The sequence below is a fragment of the Macrotis lagotis genome, chromosome 1, assembly GCF_037893015.1.
Source record: "Macrotis lagotis isolate mMagLag1 chromosome 1, bilby.v1.9.chrom.fasta, whole genome shotgun sequence".
In the NCBI taxonomy this organism is placed as follows: Eukaryota; Metazoa; Chordata; class Mammalia; order Peramelemorphia; family Peramelidae; genus Macrotis; species Macrotis lagotis.
In genome coordinates, this window is record NC_133658.1 from 804,966,008 (window position 1) to 804,989,163 (window position 23,156).

At 37.9% G+C, this 23,156-nt stretch overlaps 1 protein-coding gene and 1 pseudogene across 8 annotated transcripts in view; both read left to right on the forward strand.

Moving 5' to 3' along the window:
- USP35 (ubiquitin specific peptidase 35) overlaps nt 1-23,156 on the forward strand; it is a 71,487-nt gene that overhangs the window by 22,961 nt on the left and 25,370 nt on the right. For 7 of the 8 annotated variants that reach the window (XM_074216981.1, XM_074216985.1, XM_074216983.1 and 4 more), the window contains 4 exons: nt 2,161-2,271; nt 2,873-3,593; nt 5,983-6,118; nt 11,977-12,106. In XM_074216981.1, coding sequence (XP_074073082.1) covers nt 2,912-3,593; nt 5,983-6,118; nt 11,977-12,106 — 948 coding nt within the window. In that variant the 5' untranslated portion in view covers nt 2,161-2,271; nt 2,873-2,911. The other variant, XM_074216986.1, reaches the window with a different exon arrangement.
- LOC141510638 (U6 spliceosomal RNA) lies at nt 7,324-7,422 on the forward strand (annotated as a pseudogene).

The window sequence follows — 23,156 nt, forward strand, 5'->3', positions numbered from 1 at the left end:
GGGGCAGAGGAGGATTGTGAAGGTCAATTGAGATAATTTGGACTCAAGACATGTATTCAGAGTCTGTCTTTGCTGCTTATAATACATGTGACCTTGGACAGCTCATTTTATAGACCTGGGCCTCAGTTTTTTCATCTGTAAATTGTTAGGGTTATTCATCAAGGAGAGAGAAAAAGAAATTCCATTCAAAATAATTTAAAAGTGTGTAAACTATCTTGGAGTCTACCTAATAAGACATACATAGGAACTATATATATAAATGCAACTATTTCTTTACAAAAATAAAGGTGAACCTGAATAATTTGAGAGATATTAATTGCTTGAAGTTGAGCCAGGGTGAGATGCTGACAACTGGCAGCTGGACGTGGATAGAACACTAGACGTGGAGTCAGGAAGACTCATCTCAGACACTTACTAGTTTATGTGACCCTGGATAAGTCACTTAACCCCTATTTGCCTTACTTTCCTCCTCTATAAAATGAGCTGAAAAAGGAAATGGCAAACTACTCCAGTATTTTTGCCCAGAAAACCCCAAAAGTGTCACAATAAGCCAGATATGACTAAAATGATCAACAGCATCAACAACATGTTAACAATTACAATGTTACCTAAGTTAATTTACTTTTTCATTGTCATGCCAATCACATTACCAAAAGTTTATTTTATAAAATTAGAAAAAATGACAATATGGAATTCCACAAAAGGTCAAGAATTTCAAAGAAAATAATGGGGGAGCTTATTATTGCCAGAACTCAAACAATACTATAAAGCAGTGATTATCAAAATTTCAAAATAAAGCACTGATCATTAAAGACTAGAGAATTCAATTAGCAGAACAGATTACAATATTTGGAAGCAAATGAACACAGTATCCTAGTATTCATCAGCTGAAAGACCCCCAACTATCAAAGACTCATTATTCCAACAAAAACTGCGGGGAAAACTAGAAGTTAATCTGGCAATATATAGACTATAGTTCATGACCAAGGGATAGAAAGGAAAACAGGAGATAAAATGGAGTATATTGTTTTAAAAAAAACTTGAAATGTTTTTGCACAAAATTAATACAGCTAAAATTAGTGAGAAAGGAAGCAAGTGATTGTAGAAACTTTTGCATCAAATTTTCTGATAAAATTTATTTACAAGGAACTTATTCATGTATAAAAACATAAGAGCCATTTTACCATCGAATAAATGAACAAAGGATTTGAATAGGCATTTCTCAAAGGATAAGATTTAAGAAGTCTAGCAGTATATGGAAAAAATGCCCCTGATTACCAATAATTAGAAAATTCCAAGGTTTATCTCATGTCCATCAATTTGGCAAAGTTGACCAAAAAGGGAAAATGAGAGTTGTCCAAAAGCCTACGACAAACAGGCATACTCCCACAGTTTTGTTAGAGCCATGAATTAGTCCAACCCTTCTAGGATGCAATTTAGATCTACTACTGAGCCTATCCCCAAAGACATTAAAGAGAGAGGGAAAAGACTCATTAATATAAAAATATTTCTAGTAGCTATTTTTCTAGTGGCAAAGAACTAGAAACTAAGGGAATGTTTATTACTTGGGGAATGACTGAACAAGTTATGATTTATCAACATTACCGAATATTATTGTGCATAAAAAAATGACAAAAGGGACAGTTTTCAGAGATACCTAGAAGGTCTCATATGGACTGATGCACAGTGATTTGAGTAGATCCTAGAGATCAATTTATACAGCAGCAGCAACATTATTAAGGAAAATAATTAAGAAAGACTTAAGGCTCCTAATCAATGAAATAACTGATTGTAATTTTGGAGGATCATTGATAAAATATTGTACCCATTCTTCACAGTGGGGTTGTGAACTCAATGTGACATGATTTCAGGTATGGCTAATATGGGAATTCATTTTATTTTATGTAAATTTGACAAAAATATTTTATTGGTTTTTCTTTCATTTTAATATGTGGGGGATACTTTAGGTAAAAGGGGCTTCACCATAGTTATGAACATGCAAATTTTAAAAAGTAAGAAAAGAGGATCATAAAAGCTGTTTTTTGAAAGAGAACAGAAGGAAGGTCAGTAGAAAAATCCAAGAGGGAAGGGGATACAACCATACTTCCTCCTCATGTAGTAAATCTTTTACACATCCTTCATATGAATCTCATCCCATAGAGTTACAGTGGGAAGAACATCATCCTTTCTATGCTTCAAGGCACCATTTTGGGAATGGATAGAGAGATAGAAACAACCTAGTTCCTGCTCTCAAGAAGTTCACAAGCAAAGGTAGGATGTAATGTGTACATAAAAAAAGCATGATATAAGGTAGACTGTGGTTAAGGGAAAGGAGAGACCCAGACTTGTGGCAGATCTGAGATCTGTACTCAGGTTCTATGTTTCTTAATCAAGAACTTTTTCTCCCCACTTCTTCTGAGTGACCTTTGGGTTTAATAGTTATTGCATTTATTCTGAGTTCATTGACTGTTTTGTGTCCCTTTCATTTACATTATTGTAGCATTTATATATATTGTTTGCCTTGTTCTACTTATTTTACTCTGAATCAGTTCCTACAAATCTTCTCATGTTTCTCTGAATTCCTTATGAGCATTTTTTTTGTAACATAGTAATATCTCACTACATTCTTGGTATTATGGTCTCATAGTTTGTTCTCTGCCATTCCTCAATTGAAGGGTAATCATTTTGTTTTCACTCTTTTGCTACCACCAAGATACCATTATCAATATTTTGATATATATGAGACCTTTTATATTGTCTGTGACTTCTGTGGAGTTCATACTCAGTGGTGGAATCTCTTAGTAACTTTTCTCACATAATTCCTTTGGGGCTTATTGATTACTGATTATGATGTTTGGGGTGGGGGTGGAAGGAGGGGAATCTCTTGCTGCAGCCCAGGCAAGGAGCAGCTATGGACAAGATCCTGGAAGCTGTGATGCTGTCATCCTACCCCACCAATGTGAAGCAAGGGCTAGCACGGCGGGTGATTGAGGCAGCAAAGCAGCCCATGGACAGTGCACAATGTTGGGCCATGTTGGAGCTCTCCACCAAGCTCTTCCTGGTGGGTGACACCAAGTTCAAGCGGGAGATTGGGCAGGAGGTCCTAGAAGTCTATGGCCGATACCACCTAGAGGCCTTTGTGGAGTTCTTTAATGCCCATTTCCTCCTGACCCTGCTCCAGGAGGGTTATGGGACCTCAGGCCATTCCAGTCCCTATGTGCTGGATTATGTCCAGCTGGGCTTGCAATTCATCCCTGAGGGTCCAGCAGCTGAAGGTGTCTTTGCTCTGCTCCGCCTGGAAGTCCTGAGAAAGGTGTGTGAACGGCCAGGCCCCAGGCAATGTGCTAAGGTGGCTCGCCTCCTGAACCAGTACCCATGCTGCATTCCTGATGGCAGGCACCGGCTGCTCTTCTGCCAGCAGCTGGTCCGCTGCATTGGACAATTCCAGTGCCTGGCAGAGGGGGAGGAGGGCATTGTGGAGTTCTTGAGTCATGTGAACCGAGTGAGTGGGCTCTTGCCTAAAATTTGGAGGGCTCAAGCCTCATCCATTCTGCCTTCCCTGAAGGAGCTGTTTGCCATCATCTCCTCCACAGGTACTCAAGGGGTAGGAGGGTTTATGGAGAGAGGGCTGGTCAGTGGGCACAGGAAGGCATATCTATGGGTATATGTCTTGATATTAAAAACATCCTGGAGAATGTCAGAGCTATAGAGGTCCCCTCTAGTTCCCTCCAAGTGCTCATTCTGACTCTAGATCTCAAATCTCTTGACTAAGGTCAGGGCTCTTTCTATACTCATATACCACTCACAAGTAGATAAGTGTTTCCCTGCTCATATTTCCCCACACATGTGCTTTTATGGGCCATCACAAGTGTTTGAGCCTCATTGCTGAGTATATTTTATGAGTTTCCTTACCTCTCATCACTTATTCTACTGATTCCCCTGCTCTATATTCTACAGATGTTTTATTCTCCCTATTAGCCCATAAGATCACTGAGGCCAGTGACCATGTCATTTTTTATCCCCATCACTAACCACAATTCTTGTGCTTGACAAGTATTGTTGAATGAAGAGAAATCTCCTAGGGAGGGACACAACCTTTACTCAAATTCCAGGGCTGCTGGGAGGGATTTTCTTCCTGAACACCAGGCTAGCATTCTCCCCTCAACAGAAGTCAAGGCTTGTGCCTGGCTGCATTGGGAGACTGGAAAGGATGATGATGATTTGGGTATCAGGTAGTCAAATCCAATTTCTGCCAGATACTAGCTATAAGCAATTCTCTGCTCCTTTCTGAACATTAGTTTCCTCCCCAGTAATATGGACAGACAGACTTTTATTAAATCTTTACTATGTTCGAGGCACTATATTTTGGGGAATAAAAAATTAAAAGACATCAAAACAGTCCCTGCCTTCAAGGAACTTACATTCTAATAGGCAGAGACATTACATAAAGAAAGTTCGAAGAGAGAAGGGATCTTGAAGGCAGGGTTTGGAGATAGCCAGGAAGTGATATGGTGAAAGGTCCCCTTACCCAATTTCAGGTTGGCTCTAGAAGTACAGACTAAGCTTCTTCTGGAGCCAGAGCAGGGAATGGATGACTTTTTTGGGAAATGATGTGCATGTTTATCCTTTCATTGTCTGACTCACAGGGCTGAGGGAAAAAAGGTCTAGTAAGCTTTAAAATGCAATGGTCATCATCATTGTTATTCCTGACAAAGTAGAGTGTACGGACTAGGGGAGGCCAGTGAGAATTATTTATTCAGCAAAGCTTCTGGTCTCTGCTTTCTTATACTGTGGGAGGCTCATGAATAAGGAAAAGGCCCAGGCTCTGGCCAGTTCCCATTGCCTATTGGTCAATGCCTGCTGCTCACAGTACATACAATGTGACATGGATGTAGAGGGAGGCACATCCCAACATAACTCCTGTGTAGGCAGAAGACAGATACAACCCCTACATACTCATCACTCAGACAGCACTGAGGGCCCTGTGTGTGCACGTATACACACACACACACACACACACACACACACACACACACACACACACACACACTTTACACAATTTGCTCAAGTCTAGCCATATCAAACTTCATTAAGTCCTTAATATGTGTTGGCATTGTTCTAAGCACCAGGCAAACAAAAAAAAAAAAGGTGAACACACTGATAAATAAAACCCACACAAATAAAAGTTCAACCCACACATGCAAAACCCATGTCCGTGCAAACAGACGTATATGTAAGCATATATATAGAGACTCAATTTACGGACCTGATTTCAAGAAGTAGCAGCCCTTTCTGTGTCTATATATGCGGTGTGTGTGTGTGTGTGTGTGTGTGTGTGTGTGTGTGTTTTCATTGGAGCAGGCAGATCACTATAAAGCATATCCTTTGGCTACTTGCACTTCCATAGTTCAGTTCTTCCCAGCCAACCCTGGGGTTAATTTTCTCTGCAACTGTGAGGCAGGCAAATAGTCAGGAAAATGAGTCTGAATTCTGCCTCATAACCTTACTAGCTCATTTCCCTGATCTGACATTTTGTGTTCTAAAGTCCCTACCAGCTCTAACTTTCTCTGTTCTAAGGCCCCTAGCAGCTCTGACATTCTCTTTCAGAATTTCTTTAAATGCCACCCTTCTGTGATTTTGCTGTTTGTATGTGTGATCTCACTTTAGTTGGTGGGGAGGGTTGGGGGAGACACTGGCTTTGTGGTCCAGATGCTCTTGAAGGAGGAGACTACTGGAGATGCCAGGGACCCTTTAATTCAATTTAATAAGCATTTATTCAATATGCATGCAAGACATTCACTGAATTTGGGGAGAATGACCCAGAAATGGAGAAGAGTCTCCATCCTCAAGGAGCTCCCATTCCTCCTGGTTTGCCTTGCAGTTTTCTCTTTCCTGTCAGCAGAGATGGGGAACAGGGTAAGGGAGCTGGGTGATGTCTTTGCCTCAACCACATTTAGCCCTGGTTTCTGCCTTGTTCCCCAGAGGAGCAGGAGCCTCCTTCCAATGCCCTGGCCAGTGTTGTCCAGTATGTGCCTCTAGAATTGATGGATGGGGTGATCAGGAACCTCACGAATGATGATAGCATCACCGATGCCCAAATGATGACAGCTATCAGCAGGTAGGAGACAGCAGCAGGGAAAAGGGGCCTGCTTGACCAACCCTGAGGAACAGAGAGGGCTTTCTGAGCTGGGAATGGGGGCTGGAGTGGGCAGGGAAGGGGAAAGAAGACAAACAGGAGCAGAACCAGTCATAACTCTGTCACTTACTGGTTGTATAACCTTGGGCAAGTCACTTTTCCTCTCTAGGACTCAGTTTCTCCTTCCATAAAATGAATTGACAACAGATGATTCTTAAGGTCTCTTCTATTACTTACATTCTTGGGGCCCATTATTTTATCTTGCCCCTCTGGTGTGAGGCCAATGTGTGATATAGGACTTCTCATTGGCCCATGCTTAACTAAGACTCGATTCCAATGAAAGTTGGATCCCTCCTGCCTTCTCTAAGAGCCTGCCAAACATAGAATGGACTACTTTATGGAATACTACCATTTCTCAAGGTCTTCAAGCAGAAGACTGATGTCTACTTATCAGAGCTAATATAGAAATTTCTTTTTAGTTATGAGTTAAACTAGATGCTTTCTGAACTTTCTTTAAGCTCTGTGATTCCAGGGAAGAATCCTTTCTGTTCCCCCTCCCCCACATCTCAGTAGTTCCTTAGGGACTTCACTTCTCTAAGCTAATGAGTTTGTGATATTTGTTACTAGAAGCACATAGATTTGAGTTCAGAGGTTAAAAAGAAAAAAAATCCCTTAAAGACTTTTGTAGTTCCTTCCTAAGCATTATCCTGAGACCGCCATCTGAGTCACCAACAGGAGCATCTGGATATGACCTGGCTTCCTGCATGGAGGTGGAACTTGAATCAAAGTCTATATATTAGGGTTTTCTTTCAAATGACTTGCTTATTACAAAAATAGGCATGGATGATTCACCTTTGCATAACATACAAAACAATAATCAAATATATATAGTAGGATTTGAATTTTATAAAACCACCAAAGTATAATTGGATACTTTTCTCATTAAACTTCAGTTATTATGTCGTTCCTTAATTTCTCCTGTTTTAAAGAAAATCTGTTAACTCTTCCTCTTACCAATAATTCTTACTCAATTCCTTAGCATTTGAAACTCAATTTTTATTCTGTTGCTGACTATTTGCCCTAAAACTTAGGTCTGACAGTTTTCTTCTAATAACAAGAAAGACTTTAAGTCCTCTCCTGTTCTTTGTAATTTTCCTCTTTCATAAGTAGAATAGAAAGATCAAATAACTGCCACAAAACATATTATAATTAGGACAACAAAGAAAAGAAAAGCATGGTCCCTGGGCAATGATGACATCCAAATTTATCAAGTGTTCAATATTTTTTAAACTTGGTGTCCATGGGGCTTTTCTTTTCTGCCTTTGATTTCCTTGGGGTATGTGATTTTTCTGGCATATTTCTAAATTATTTCCCAGAATGATTAGACCAATTTGCAGCTCCATCAACTGTTGACTTGTTTTTCTTTGGCAATTTACCAAATGAAGCAAAACCCCAGAATTGCTTTAATTTAATTCTTATGATCAGTAACACGGATCATTTTTAAAAAATAGTCATAGCTAGCTTGAAATTCTTCTTCTGAAAACTTATTCCTATCCTTTGACTACTTATCTTCTGGAAAATGTCTCATCTTATGTATTTGTGTTGATTTTGTCTTTGCTATCAGAATTTTTTTCTGTAACATTTGCTACAAAATTGTTTCTTTCTCCACTTGGTTTCTCTTTTTATTTTAGATGATTTGATTTGTGCAAAAGCCTTTTAATTTTATGTCATCAAAACTGTCTTTTGTTGTCTCCTTTCTTCTTTGTTTGGTTAGAAATTCTTCCTGTAGTTATATTTTGAAAGATAGTTTTTGATTTTTTTAGTAATATCTTTTATATTTCTATGAGCATAACATAGTGGATAGAGAGCTTTCTTCAGGATCAGTTATCACCTCTGTGAGACCTTAGGTAAGTCATTTTACCTCTGTCTGCCTCAAATTCCTCTTCTGTAAAATGGGGATAATAAAAATGCCTTCTTCCCAGAGTTGTGATGAGGATTAAATGAGACAATCTGGAGATATGCAGGAGGAAGACTCGCCTTGTGGAAGTGAGAGGAAGAGTAGCTGTTTAATTACATACACTATATCATTTGATCCTTAGTAGCCAGGGTTGTGGGTACTCAAGCAATATTATCACTATTTGATAGAGCAGGAAATAGAAGATGAGTTTTTGATTGTCCATGTTCACACAGCTAGTGAGTCTTGGAGGTCAGATTTGTACCCAGATATATCTCTCTGACTTCTGACTTCTTTCTATTACACCTCAGAATCAAAGCTAGGCCTTCATGGATAGTTAGGTTTCCAATGAGTAGAAATAGAGGAAATAATGGGAGCAAAAGCCAGGAGGTAGGAAAGGTCAGAATGGGTTTGGGGAATAGCAAATAGTCTAATTTACCTGAAATGTGTGAAAGGAAATGCTGGTGAGGAACCTAAAAAGGCTAGATTCCAAAGGGTCTTGAATGCCAGAGTGGTTCCAGTATACCCCACCTCCTAGTCAAGCCCCTATGCCTGCCCCTCACTATTTTTCCTCTTCTAACTGGTCCTCTCATGGAATCATCAATTCAGAAGACTAGACAGAAGTCTCCTAACTCATTCTTTCTTGTCATGCAAAAATCTGATTTTGCAGCACCATTATTGTTGAAGGGGATGGTGTTGGGGAAGAAGGATCTGCTTGAACCCTTCCAAAGACAAGGAGCTGACCATCAGCTATCTGATTATTTAGAAGTTCTCTGCATTGACTGAAATGTCTCCCTGAAACTGCCAGTAAACATTTATTAATCATCTGCTGTAAGAAGAATACCATGGTCAGCTTTCAGGCCCTCAGACTATGACTGGCATACCCTGAAGGATAGGAAAAGACTCATAAGAGTCAAGGACATGACTATGATTTACCTTGGAACAAAGAATCCTCACTTAGCTTTGGGTTTTTGGTCTTAAATCTTCAATATAATCTCTCTTTTTCTGCACTAAGAATTAAGTGTCTTGTCCAGGGTCACACACTTAGTATCTGAGGCTGGATTTGAATTCAGGACCTCCTTACTCTATCCATTGCACCACCTAGCTGCCTTTCTCAGTAGTCTTATACAGAACATGGGGGGGAAGAAACAAACTCCTCAGAACCTCATTGTTCTGATACAGAGAGATCTCACTCGGTTCTCTCATGTTTTTTTGTCCTCATCCAATTCTGCATTTGGAGAACCAGTTTAGCAAACACCAATCTGGAAAATGGAATTAGTTTTGCTTTTATTAAATTGGTTGCAATTAGCTTAAAGTGAAAGAGAGGTAGCTATCTTTGTAAGGTTAGTCACAAGAATTGCTGTCATTTTGCTTTCATACTGCATTGCCTTCCTAATTCTGCTAACATAGGCACTGAGGAAGACTAAAAGTCCAGTAAGGTGTGGTTCTTGCCCTCATAAAACTTATAGTTTAAGAGCTCTGCCCCCCCCCCCGCCACAAAAGACCAAGTAGACATAAATCTGCTCCATACAGCAGCCCTTCAGACCCTGGTATGCCTCTTTTCACATCTTCTTTAGCTTTAACATCCCATAGTACTACTGGTCCTGATGTAACATAAACGTGACCCCTCTCCATCCTGGTCAGAAAATGTCTTCATCAATGTCTTTCCTAAAATGTATCCTTTCTCCCAACTTCTTCCCTAAGCTGCAACATGAATACAGGTGAGAAGCTCCCCAGGTAGAATGGAGGCACAGGTACCTGACATGCAAGGACCGAGGGTAGATGCTATGTCTGCACTCTCCTACGGGGCCCAAAGGATCGCCCATGATTGCATTCCTTCTAAATTTTATTTCAGAACTGGAAGGGCTAAAAATAGAAGCAGCCAGCAGCCCCTTTTCTTCCTAATGCCAGAGACAGGCAAATGAGAAGATTCCTCAGACCTCTGGGGAAATAGAGTGATCTTTCTTCCTTCTCTTCTATTCCCCTAGAAATGTAATTAAGGATGCTCAAGGATTGAGATGCAAAGTTTGAGAAAATGCATTAAAAGTTATTGTTGGGGCAGCTAGGTGGTGCAGGGGCGGCCAGGTGGTGCAGTGGATAGAGCACCGGCCTTGGAGTCAGGAGTACCTGAGTTCAAATCCAGTTTCAGACACTTAATAATTACCTAGCTATGTGGCCTTGGGCAAGCCACTTAACCCCATTGCCTTGCAAAAAAAAAAAACAAACCTAAAAAAAAAAAGAAAATTGTATGCAGAAGTATGATTGAAGGTAAAATAAACATTATAAAGTATCTGTTGTATGCAGAGCTCTGTTGGGTATTAGAGGAGAATAAGATAAATGAAGACTCAATGCTATGTGAAATTGAAGGGAGGAGAGCTCTCTTCTGTTTGGGAGGATCAGGGAAGGTTCAGAACCATTTTTTTAAATGCATAAAATAAAATACAAGGGATTACCTACTATGTGCTAAACCTTGTGGTGAAATAATTGAATCATAGAATTTTAATCTCAATTTTAAGGTTAGCAGAGACTTTAAATTTCAAATAGCTTATTACTTGATGGAAAATGAAATAAACTGAATTAGGAAAATATATATACAATGACTATATAAATGAAAGAACAACAATAAAACAAAATTGAATACTGCTATATTATAAATGACATAGGTTGGTCCCAAAGAAGAGCAGAAGAAGATATTTCCACCCTCTCCCTTCACCCTTACTTCTTTGCAGAAATGGGGGGCTGTGGGTGTGGAATATTGCCTATCACATAAAACATTTTTGATGTGAATATTATTTTGCTAAACTTTTTCTTTCCTTTTTTTTCCTTTTTAATTATAAGGGATGGCACTCTGGAAAGGGTGGGGGAAATAAAGGTGACGTTAAAACAAAAAATATTAACAAAAATTTATTTTTTAAAAATCTACTTAGTCCAACCTCCCACAATTTACACAAGAGGAAACTGATGCTCAGAGAAGGGAAGCAGCTTGCTCAAGGCTGCACAGTAAGTTAATGGCTGAGTCAAGACTTGAGGTCAGGTTTAATATTTTCTTGTGCATGGCAACATGGGAAGTACAAAGATGCTAATGCTGCTTACAGCCCACTATGGGATACAGATAAGTATGATTGAAGACAGATTAAACATTACTAAATATCTACTTTATGGAGACTTTTGGTATAGAAGATAAGAAATGAAGACACAGTGTTATGTAAAATTGAAGGGAGAAGAGCTCCCTTCTATGGTGGGGGGGTCAAGGAAAGCTCTGGCTATAAACTTGATACTATCCATTAAAAATTCCAATGGTAATATTAGCGATAGCACACATTTACTTAGTTAATAAAGCAATACCTTCCTATCACCTCTTTTAGGGAGGAGGCACAAGAATCATTGTCCCTATTTGACCGATGAGGGAACTAGGGCTCAGAGTGGGTTAGTTGATTTGCCCAAGATCCCATAGCAAAGTCAGTGCTGGAACCAGGATTCTAACCCCAGCCTTTGGCACCAAGTCTCATGCTCTCTCTAATGTATCATGTGCAGAACTGGTTTCCTGGGGGCTAAGAGCATGTATTGGGATGACCAAGCCTCTCTCAGGGCAGTGACCTGGAAGATTGGGACCTGGCATGGTGAGGAGTTGGCAACTAGTGGGGGCGTGGTGTGACCTCTTCAGTGTGTCTGGACCCTGGATTTTGGGGTTTGGGGGAGGTTGAAGAGGGAGTGGATGGAATGGTTCAGCTGCAGGAGAGAACATGAGGGGGTCTACCTCTTGGGTTGGCCATGGAGTTGGAAGTAATCATAGACAAAGTAGATGGCTAGCTAGACGATTTCTGACCACTGACCTATGTCTTTTTTTTTTCTTTCCTTTTAATTTAAACTCTCCTAACTCTTTTAGGATGATCGACTGGGTATCTTGGCCCCTGGGGAAAAACATAGACAAATGGATCATCACGTTGCTAAAGGGCCTAGCAGCTGTTAAGAAGTTCAGCATTTTGATTGAAGTCTCTCTCTCCAAAATAGAGAAGGTCAGCACCCATTCCAAACTCCCTTTGAGGACCCTGGGGCTAAAATCCCACCACAAGGGGTGGGGGTGGGGAAGCTAGTTCCATTGGCAGAAATCAATTGTGGCCTTCATGGGCTCCAACATAGGGGGAGTTGTGTGGATTAGTGAGAAAAATACTGGACTGAGAGTCAGGAGATAGACCCCTAAATTCACTGTGTAATTTGGGGCAAATCATTTCCCTTGGTTTCCTTTTACTCACCTTAGAAATGAGGAGATTGGGCTAAATGTTCTCTAAACTCCCTTATGGTTTTCATATTCTATGATCCAAAGTTCTTCCCGGTTCTGATATTTTATTTTAAGTTCCCTATTAGCTCTGATGTTCTCTGTTTTAAGATCCCTCCTAACTCTAGATATTCTGTGTTCTCAAGTCCCTCCCAGGTCTGATATTTTGTATTCTAAGGCCCCTCGTAGTTCTGACATTGTGGGTTTTAAGGTCCCTCCCAATTCTGACCTTGTGGGTTCTAAGATCTCTCCCATTTCTGACATTCTATGTTCTAAGACCCCTCCCTGCTCTGCCATTCTGTGTTCTAAGGTCTCCCCCAGCTCTGTTCTGTGTTTTAATGTCTCTCCCAGGTCTGACATTTTCTATTCTAAGGTCCCTCCCAGCTCTGATGTTATGGGTTCTAAGTTCTCTCCCAGTTCTGACATTCTGTGTTCTAAGATCCCTCCCAGCTCTGATGCTTTCTCTTCCAAGCGCCCTCCCAGCTCTGCCATTCCATGTTCAAGGCCCCCTCCAGCTCTCACACTGTGTGTTCAGTGTTCTAACAGTCTCTAGTCTAAGATCCCTTCACGTTCGATATTAGTTTATATACAAAACGTTGCCATGGCAAAGCCCCTATTCTGAAAGAACTTACAATCTAATGGGAACGATGATATAGTCACAAATAACTGTACTGAGAGAGAAAGAGAGAGAGAGAGAAAATGCAAAGGAAGATCTCTCCCAGCTCTAACATTCTTTGTTCTATGCTCTCTTCCAGTTCTGATATTCTGTGTTCTAACAGTCTATATTCTAAGGTTCCATCCTGTCTAATATCCTTTGAATCTGTGAGCTCTCCATTAAACAGCACAGAGACCCCTTTGGCACTGAGGGGGAGGTGGAGACTAGTAAGATAAAGTCCACTGCTCACTCTCCGGACTTTTCCACCTCCCTGCCAGCGGCCTTCTCACCCTGGTGATGCCTCCTCCTGCGGCTCTCTCTTCTGATTGGTGAGTCTCTGGGCCAGTCCACCATTTCATGAGGTGCCCAGGCCATGCTTACTTCACTACTGACTCCACTCCTTACTCTCCAGATGTCTTCACCTCCTCATCAGCAGCAGCCTTGTTTCCCTCTCTTCATGCCTATCCCTCCTCCAGTTTTCCAGGTCCCCATTATTGTTGTCCTCTTCCATTAGAGTGTAAGCTCCTCAAGGGTAAGGACTGTCTTGTTTGTTTATATTTGTATCTCCAGCTCTTACCTAATACATAGTAAATGCTTAATTAATAAATGCTTGTGCTCTTCCTCTCCCCCTTCCCCTCTTCCCCCCCTCTCTCATTCTTCCTTTTTTCTTTTTTCTTTTTCTTTGTTCATGCTCTTTCTCCTTCCTCTCCCTCCTTTGCCATTCTTTCGTTCTTTTTCTTCCTTCCTTCTTTCTTTTTGCTTTTTCTTTCTTTCTTTCTTCCTTTCTTTTTCTTTCTCTTTCTTTCTTTTTCTGTTTCTTCTCTATTTTCTTCCTTTCATCTATCTATCTATCTATCTATCTATCCATCTATCTATCTATCTATCTATGTATCTATCTAGTTATCTATCTCAACCCTCAAGGTGCTTACAATTTAGTAGGGTAGTAATTATATAGTAGTAATATTGCCTCAGCTTCCTCATTTATAAAATGGGGATAGCAATACCTGTAATAATATTTTATAGGGTTACTGAGAGGACAAAATTAGATAATTTATGTAAAACAATTTGTGAGATATAACTCTAGACATGAATGTGGTTAATTAGCTCCAGTATGAGCTTGGATGGGATATAGACTTTTAAGAGTAAAACTTATTAGTTTAAAAATTCTGAGAAAAGTGAGAGCTCTTTAACCTGGGGTAGATCAGGTTAGGCTTCTTAGGGCTGATGGCCAGAGTAGGCTTATCTAATATTACACAGGGACCATGGGGACCTCAAGGTTTACAATTAAGAAGTAGTCATATAGCAATTAAATGCATGTTCAAAACAGCTGCTTACATGTGGCATCCTGAAGGTAGGCCATCACTTAAATGAGTTTCATGCATAATCACATGTTAACAACATATAAACAAAGATTCATATTCATGAATACCTCATTTCTATCAGTGAGTCTTCATTTTTACTTTATTATTAATAGAACTGACCATAGTGTCCATCTCCACCCTGAGCATAGTCTATTGGCTTCTCCCATGATGGAAAGACTTTGGGGTCCTTTTGCCAAAGGCTGACCTAACTAAGTGTGGACACTGGGTAATGAAGGATTTTTGATCAAAGCAATTCGTGAAGAAATAAGAGGTTTGCCATCATCACCAAGATGAAAGTAGTGGCAACACCAAAAAAATAATAATCTGACAACTAAGATGAAAGAATCCTCTGAAGGTATCAAATCTAACCCATATCCATGTAGAAATACTTCATATAAGCAGTGGTCCTCCACTTCAAAATTTCCACTGATTGGGAATGGCCACACATTCACTCATTCCCCTTTTGTAAAACCTCTAATTGTTAGAGTTAGGATGAAATTTCTATACATTGATCTTAAGTCTTCCTTTCTACAATTTCTGCCCATTTTTTCCTAGCATAGGAAGATTCCTTCTGAACAAATTCTTTTAACAGAAACAAGATTAGGGGGCAGGTAGGTGGCGCAGGGGATAGAATACTGACCCTGGAGTCAGGAGAACCTGAGTTCAAATTTGGCATCAGACACTTAATAATTACCTAGCTGTGTGGCCTTGGCAAGTCACTTAACCCCTTTGCCTTGCCAAAACAAAATAGAACAAAATAAAACATGCACTAAGATTATTTTAGCTTTTTTTTCCTGCCATTATGACTCATATTGAACTCAAGATCTTTTTCACAAGAATTGATGTTTAGTCTAATTTTTGTTACATTGTACTTGAGAGAAAGTGTAGTCTAGTGGGAGAAATCATCATTGAAATACTGCTCCTGACCTTTAGCTTCAAGGCCATAGGCAAGTCACATTGCCTCAGTCTCCTCATCTGTAAAATGGGGATAGCAATGCTTATAATAATAATAATACTTTATAGGGTTACTGAGAAAATAAAATTAGGTAATTTATGTAAAGTACATTGTAAACCATAATTCTTATTTTGCAATTGGTTTTTTAACCTCAAAGTAGTTTTTATTTACTTCAAATAACTACCACCTCTGACATATACTGACTGTGTGATCATAAAGTTATATATCTTCTTTATGTTTCAGTCAGCTTTCTAAGACTATAAGTCCTAGACAAATTGCTAATCTACATTGTTGCAGTAAATTACCATTCCAGAATTTCCTTTCCCAATGAAATCAGAGGCCTATAGATATTCTCTCTGTCACTTTATCTCTCTATTATCTATCTGTCATCTATCTAGCTATCTTTCCATTTAGCTATCTATTATCTATCTATCATATATTTACTCACCTATCTATCTGTTATCTATCTTCATCTACCTATTCAGCATCCATTAAACTATCTTTTTATTATATTCTAGTCTATTAAATATTATTAGATCCTAACTTTCTAGGCAGCAGAATTATTTTTACACCCTGATTTTGCGATCCAAAAGTTTAGCTGACCCTTCTAGCTTCCTGTCATATGTAGAAGGTATAGGTGAAATACCTATCAAATTTACTAACCCTTCAGCTATTATTTTTTAGGTAAACATCATTCAGTTCTATCTAGATGCAGTTGCAGTGTCCTTTTGACCATATTTCTATGTCTTATTTATAGGAATAGAATGAGACACTTTGCTACTGTCTGTGGTATTCCCCAATCGAACAGTCTAATAAACCTTTCAAAAAAAAAAGGAAATAAAATTAGTCTGACATAATCTATTTTTTGATAAGACATTTTGAGATTCCTTCTGTCTTTTCAAAGTATTCATACTCAACACTCCTTTAATAATACTTCCTTGAATTTTCTAGTAATTGAAGTCAGGTTCGTCAGTTTATGGCTTTAAGACGCCATCCTCATTCCTCTTTTTGAAAATAGGGACAGCATTTTTCTGTCTATAGTCTCATGACACTTTTTCCACTTCGTGATTCTTCAAAGATCACCAACAACCACCCAACAATCCCATTTGCAAGTTCCTTTAGTATCCTGGGATATAGGTTGTTTGGACCTGCTCACTTGTACTCTATCTTCTAATCGACTTCCAATTAATCTTTTTTGTTCTGCCAGTCAGTTCATTTCTGAGCAGAGAAAATAAAAACATAATGAGAGTTGAATAGTTCTGTTGATTCTCTTTCCAGCTATGGTAAAATTCCCATCTACTTTGAACAATGATGGTCCTAGCCTCCCTTCGGTCATCATCTTGTTCTTAAAATCGCTACCAAAGCCCTTTCTCTTGGCTTTACATTTTTTTTCAGGGTCTGACTTATTCTGATCTCTGAAGTCTCTGATGTTGATTTTATAATACTTTATAATACCTTATTATTCCTTTGTATTCATCTTTAATTACTAACCCTTGCCTTAATTTTCTATATATACATCTTTAAAAAAATCTAAACTGGCCAATGAATTAGGTATCTATGTCAGTCTCCTTAATAACTCTTCTATTTGTAATAACTTCTTTTCTTGCCTTTGGAATTTTATTCTTGAGGTGCTTATCCTTTGAGAGTTACAATCCTAGGTAAGATAATTCATTTTATCTTACTTATTCTTTATATGGGACAACTAGATGGCTCAGTAGATAGGGCACCAGACCTGGAGTCAATAATACCTGTGTTCAAATCCAGTCTCAGACACTAGCTGTGTGACCCTGGGAAAGTCACTTAATCCTGTTTATTTCAATTTCCTTATCTATAAAATGACTAGGAGAAGGAAATGACAAACCATTATTTTTGTTAAGAAAATCCCAAATAGAGTTATGAAGAGTCAAATATGACTGAAAAGACCAAACCACAAATTCTTTATCCAGATCTTTTAAGTTGTTTCTCTCCAACTAGAGGATGTGAGACTATATCTTGTTTTCCAGGATCTATCTCGAATTATAAAATCAAGCAGTCACTTCCTCCTAAGATATTTTTCATTTCTACTGTAGCAATATTATCATCATCAAAAACCTTCATCTTTCAAGAATGGAATGATCATTTAGGCAATTCAAAATTTGTTAGTTTTTCTGCTTTTGGCAGAGCAAATGCTCCAGTTATTCTGGAAGCTATATTGTTTCATCATGACTCTGTATGAAATTTGTAAACTGGTTCCTGAATTCCTCATCTATTTCTTCCTTTTGTGATATTATAGTATATAGACCACAATAATTTGGTTCTATTTTTTCCTCTTTTCATTATCCAAATTCTCTCCACTGTTTTCCCTTCTGCCCCCCCAGTTCATGAGATTTCCTTACATGAGTATATTCTTGAAATAGTATTTTTAAAAATGTTTTTAAATTTCTAAACACATAAAAAATTAAATAATCTATAAGCTTTTATAGTTATAGACTTCTATCTATTTTTTTATCAAACAATTCAGAAATCAACAGACATTTCTTAAGCACCTACTAGTGCCAGGCACTTTGCTATGGACTGGGGACATGAAGAAAAGCAAAAACAGTTCCTGACCTCATGATCTAACAAGGGGACAACTTATAAACAACTATGTACAGAGAAGAGATATATATGGGATAAATAGGAGATAATCTCAGGTAGAAAAATAACAATTTAACAAGCATTTATTAAACAGTTACTATCTATGAAATCCTGTATTTTTTTTTAAATATGAACAGGGGTCAGCTAGGTGGTGCAGTAGATAGAGGACCAGCCCTGGAGTCAGGAGGACCTGAGTTCAAATGCGGCCCCAGACACTTAATAATTACCTAACTGTGTGACTGTAGGCAAGTCACTTAACTCCATTGCCTTGCAAAAGCCAATATGTACAGATATATATATATATACATATATATATTATATATATGAACAAGTATCATCTCTGACATATACTGTCTGTGTGTTTATAAAGTTATCCTCTTTATACTCCAGTTCACATTTTAAGACTATAAATTATAGACAAATTGCTAATCTTTGCTGTTGGAGGAAGTCACCATATCAGGAGTTACAACAATGAAAAACTTACATTCTAATGCAAAGAAAGATGTAAACAAATAACTGCTGATACAAGAGAGAGTAAGAACTAAGTCAAAGAAGGGTCCAGGCAGAATGTGATGAGTAATCTAAGGAGAGAGACCACTTTCACCTGGGGTAAGGAGGGAGGAGCTAGGAAAATATTTATGAATGAGAGAAGGAAACCTATTTTTAAGCATTTTCTATATGCTAAACTCCAAAGTGAGGAGCTTATAGTATCAAGGAGCTTATATTCTAAGAGGAGGAAATAAAAGATGTTGGAGAGTCACAGGGATGGAATAGTTGATTGACTTGCCCCTTTTGGAAACAGTTTCATTTATTTACTTGATTACTGTTCCCAGAGTTAGTGAAATACCAGTAGGGTACACATAGAACAGCACAACAGAGGGGAAAGAATACTATCACCATGGATGACTGGATGGGAGGTGAAACAGTGGCTAGATACAGTGGGCTGTGTGAGTTTGTGCTTACTCCCTTCTTAGAAGAGTGGAATTTGAGTTGGTCTTGAAGAACATAACCCAGGAATCTCAACTAGTCCTGGCACTGTTTCACATATTTATCAGGGATTTGAATAGAAGCCTAGATTGTGTCCCTCTGAAAGCTGCAGATTACACCAAATTGGAAGGTATGGCTACTTCTCTGGACAAAAAGAATTGGCTTTCCAAAAGGGAGAATTGATTGCTCTACTGGATGACAGGGTCAGGTTCTCACAGGGAGAGGAGACTACCATAAGATCTTTGGGATAGGTTAAAACATTGGTGGGATTTATTAAGGGTAAATGTAAATCTTTATTCTTGGGTTTATAAAAATCAAAAATATAAAGTGAATTGGATATGGCTGGATAGTAATTTGCTTAAAAAATACAACAGCTAAAGGGTTTTAGTGGATTTCAAGCTTCAATGTGAGTCAATAGTGCTGTAGTAGCTAGGTGGGACATTGGATAGAGCACCAGCCTTGGAGTCAGGAGGATTGGAGTTCAAATCCAGCCTTGACACTTATTAGACAAAGGACTCTGGGCAAGTCACAATCCTGATTGCCTCAAAAAAATGCAATCAATAGTGTTGCACACACCTAAGGAAGATATAGTATCCAAGGGGCAGCTAGGTGGCGCAATGGATAGAGCACTGGCCCTGGAGTCAGGAGTACCTGAGTTCAAATCTGCCCTCAGACACTTAATAATTATCTAGCTGTGTGGCCTTGGGCAAGCCACTTAAACCCATTTGCCTTGTAAAAAAAAAAAACCAAACCTAAAAAAAAAATAGTTCTTGGGACAGAAGATATAGTACCCAGAATGGGAGAAATTATCTTCTGCCCTTGTTACACTATATCTGGGGTATTGTGTTCACTTTTAGGCCCCACATTTCAGGAAGGGTATTTATAATTTGGAGATCATCCAGAGTAGAGCCGCCTTTCATTCATAAGCAACCTTTCATTCATAACATAGCATCATCTCTGGGACCCTTTCCTTTTTCTTAAAATTTAAAGATTGATATCCTGAGAGGATCAATTAATGACTACTCTTCTTGCTAATCCAAGGATTAATACCCAGGAAATTGAGGCTTCTAACACTCATGAGCCTTCTCTGATTGAGACTTAATTAGTATTTACAGTAAGTATTTACTAAGCAGGTATAGGTATAAGGACAATTAGTATAAAAACATTTCCCCCTCAAAATGTCTGACATATACTTCTGCCCTCCCAAGAGTGGGATCAAATGTAGAGCATAATAACCAGGAGACACTGATCCTGATTCCTGGGATCCTCTTTCTTGCTTATATGGTCTCCATGACTCTAGGTATATCTCTACTGAACTCTGAGGATTGGGGCTTCTGATGGGTCTGCAGATGAAGAACGTTTAGCCAGTCAATCAATTAGCAAGCATTTATCAATCATCCATTTATATGTCTGGCATTGTCCTAGACATTGGAGATACAAATACAAAGAAGGAAGCAATCCTTATTCATGAGAAACATACATTTATATGGGCAGACAAGTCCATATATAAGGAAAAACTGATTAAATGTAGAGAGAAATATAGTTTGGAAGGAGAGCACCAGTCATCATGAGGACTGTATAAGGGAGAAAAGAGTCCATGGAGACAGGCTAACTATCTTCAAGTAGAATCCAAGATTTTGAGTTGGGACTTTGAAGGCCATTCAGTTCAGCCCTTATTTGGAAGGAAGTAACTTGAGAAAAGGGTGAGATTTATCCTGCTTGACCTTGAAAGGCAGGTGGATATCATAAGAAAACAAATTAGTTCTGATTTTTCTGACTGATATGGAAATATGTGTAACACAATTGTATGTATACCATATATCAGATCACTTGATATTCTGGGGCTGGGGTAGGGGGAAATGGGAGGGAGAAAACTTTATAAAAGTAAATGTTGAAAACTATCTTTACGTATAATTGGAAAAGTAAAAAGGTAAAAAAATTAAATAAAGATAAATTAGAATATGAAGGATGTGAAGGAAACTTTCTAAGCAATTTGATGCATTCAAAAAGTGAAACCTTAGGAGACAGAGGGTTTATTGTCAGTGGAGGTCTTTATACAAAGACTGGATAAACACTTATCATTGATATTGGACTTCCTTTTCAGGTATGGGGTGGACTGGATGGCCTCTGAGGTTCCTCCTGGTTCTGAGGTGCTATAGTTATATATTTCTCATTGTAAGGAAAGCATATCATGTACTTTAAAATATTAAATAGATGTGAATAATTATTATTAGATAATGTTTATTATGGAATTCAGATAGACTTGGTCCATGGAAAAGTCACTATAAAAAAAATTAAAAGTCACTATAGGTTGTGGCACATAAAGTGACTTGGGTTTTTTTTTATTTGAATAAAAGAATCAGGATATAATTTTCTTCATTTCCTGAAGGCTCATTAAAAGCATCTTTGGGACAGCTCTAATAGTAGATGGGATGGTGGGAATGATATGTGTTTCATCTAACTCTCATATGGTTTTAATGTTTTCAGCTAAGTTTTTATGTTTTGTAACCTTTTTGTCCCACATAGTTTGGCGATTCTAAGTATTTAATATGAAAAAAGCTATTAAAAGTATTGTTGGATTCTTATTATTTGATGTTATGTTTAGACAAGTGTGTAGCATTTCTTCTTTCTGTATTAATGTTCTGATTCCAGTATGGTTTTTTTGGTTGAATTCTCAAGAATATTTGAGAGTTTGTAGTTTTTGTTTTTATCTGTTAGTTAATGAAAGATAGCAAGTTTCTTGTGTGTAATTCTGGCCAGCTGATCATGTATTTCTAGGAATAATATAGGTACTAAATTAACTATAATTATTATTCTATGATTATTACTATGTTTATCATAGCTTTGTCTTTTAAAATGGAGAAACATTCTTGACAAGTTGTATTGTTGTAGAAAGACTTTTTTTTTCAGTGCTACAATGTGTATGTATCCTGTACATATCTATGTTTTGCGTTTTTTCTCTCCACTAGAATGTATGCTCCTTGAGGGCAGAGGTTGCTTTTGCTTTTCTGTATCCTCAGTGCTTAGCATAGTATCTAGTATACAGTAGGTGCTTAATACTTGCTGTTAATGTTCATGATGATGATGATGATTATAAATTCTTGATTTAAAATATATATAAATACTCAATTCACCTGAATTTGAACATGGCATTGGTATTCTTATATTTGCTAGTAGATATGTGATATTTTTCTGGCAAGAAAGCTGGGATCATGTTTACTTCTCAGAGAAAGTTGTCTAATTGCTTTGTTAGTAATTAATTCATGCACTATGAAAAGCATTTAAATCAGTGATATTTCTCTTAACTGGCCTTGTAGTCTTCTAGTTTTGCAGAGAAACCAGAGTTTTACTTTCCTATATTATATCAGTGCCCAAGTTTTCTGTTTTCTGTTCAATCTGACTTGCTTTTTCATTGTGTTAAACTATATCTATATCTATAGGCAGAAATATACAACATATACAACAAATACTTATACTATATATATATATGTATACATATATGTGTGTATATATATATATATATATTTAACCAGAAAATTTCCACATCCTTCTACTTTAGAGATTCTCTCTCTCTTTGATTTGTTCTCAAACCTTTCTAATATAATTTTTGGTTGATGAATATTTTCTGTGTTCTGTATTGATTATTCCTTGTCTCACCCCAACTTTTTGGCTTTCAGTTTTAATTGGTGATTAAGTATATAAGGAATTTCTGATATGCTTTTAAATTCTGTATTCCATTTCACATATTTCTCTTTTTTTGTTGTTGTATTGAATTGAGGAATATGGTGTTCAAGATTTCGATTGCATTTATACACTAGCTATTGATGAATCTTCTAATGTCTCTCCCTGATCTTCTCTTAGTCTCACAACCTATTTCTACCATGATAATATTTGACATCTGCCTTTAGGAGTATTCTTAGGTAGATTTACCTTTTCTCCTGTGTTTTTTTTGCCTTAGTAATAACCTCAGTGTTTTTGTATAAGTTCTGAGTTGTTTTAAACTCTAAGATATTTTGCAGCAATGTAATCATTCATAATAGCTAAAACAAATACCAGCTTTTAAAAATTTCTCTGTTTTTGCCTAGGTGGTATATATCAGTTGAAAATATACCATCAAAAAGTGCTTTTCAGAATTCCATTCTGAGTATGTCCATCTCCCTTTCAAAGCTATTGGAGACATCAACAGTTTTTGGTCATCCTTTTTGTTATTGAATAA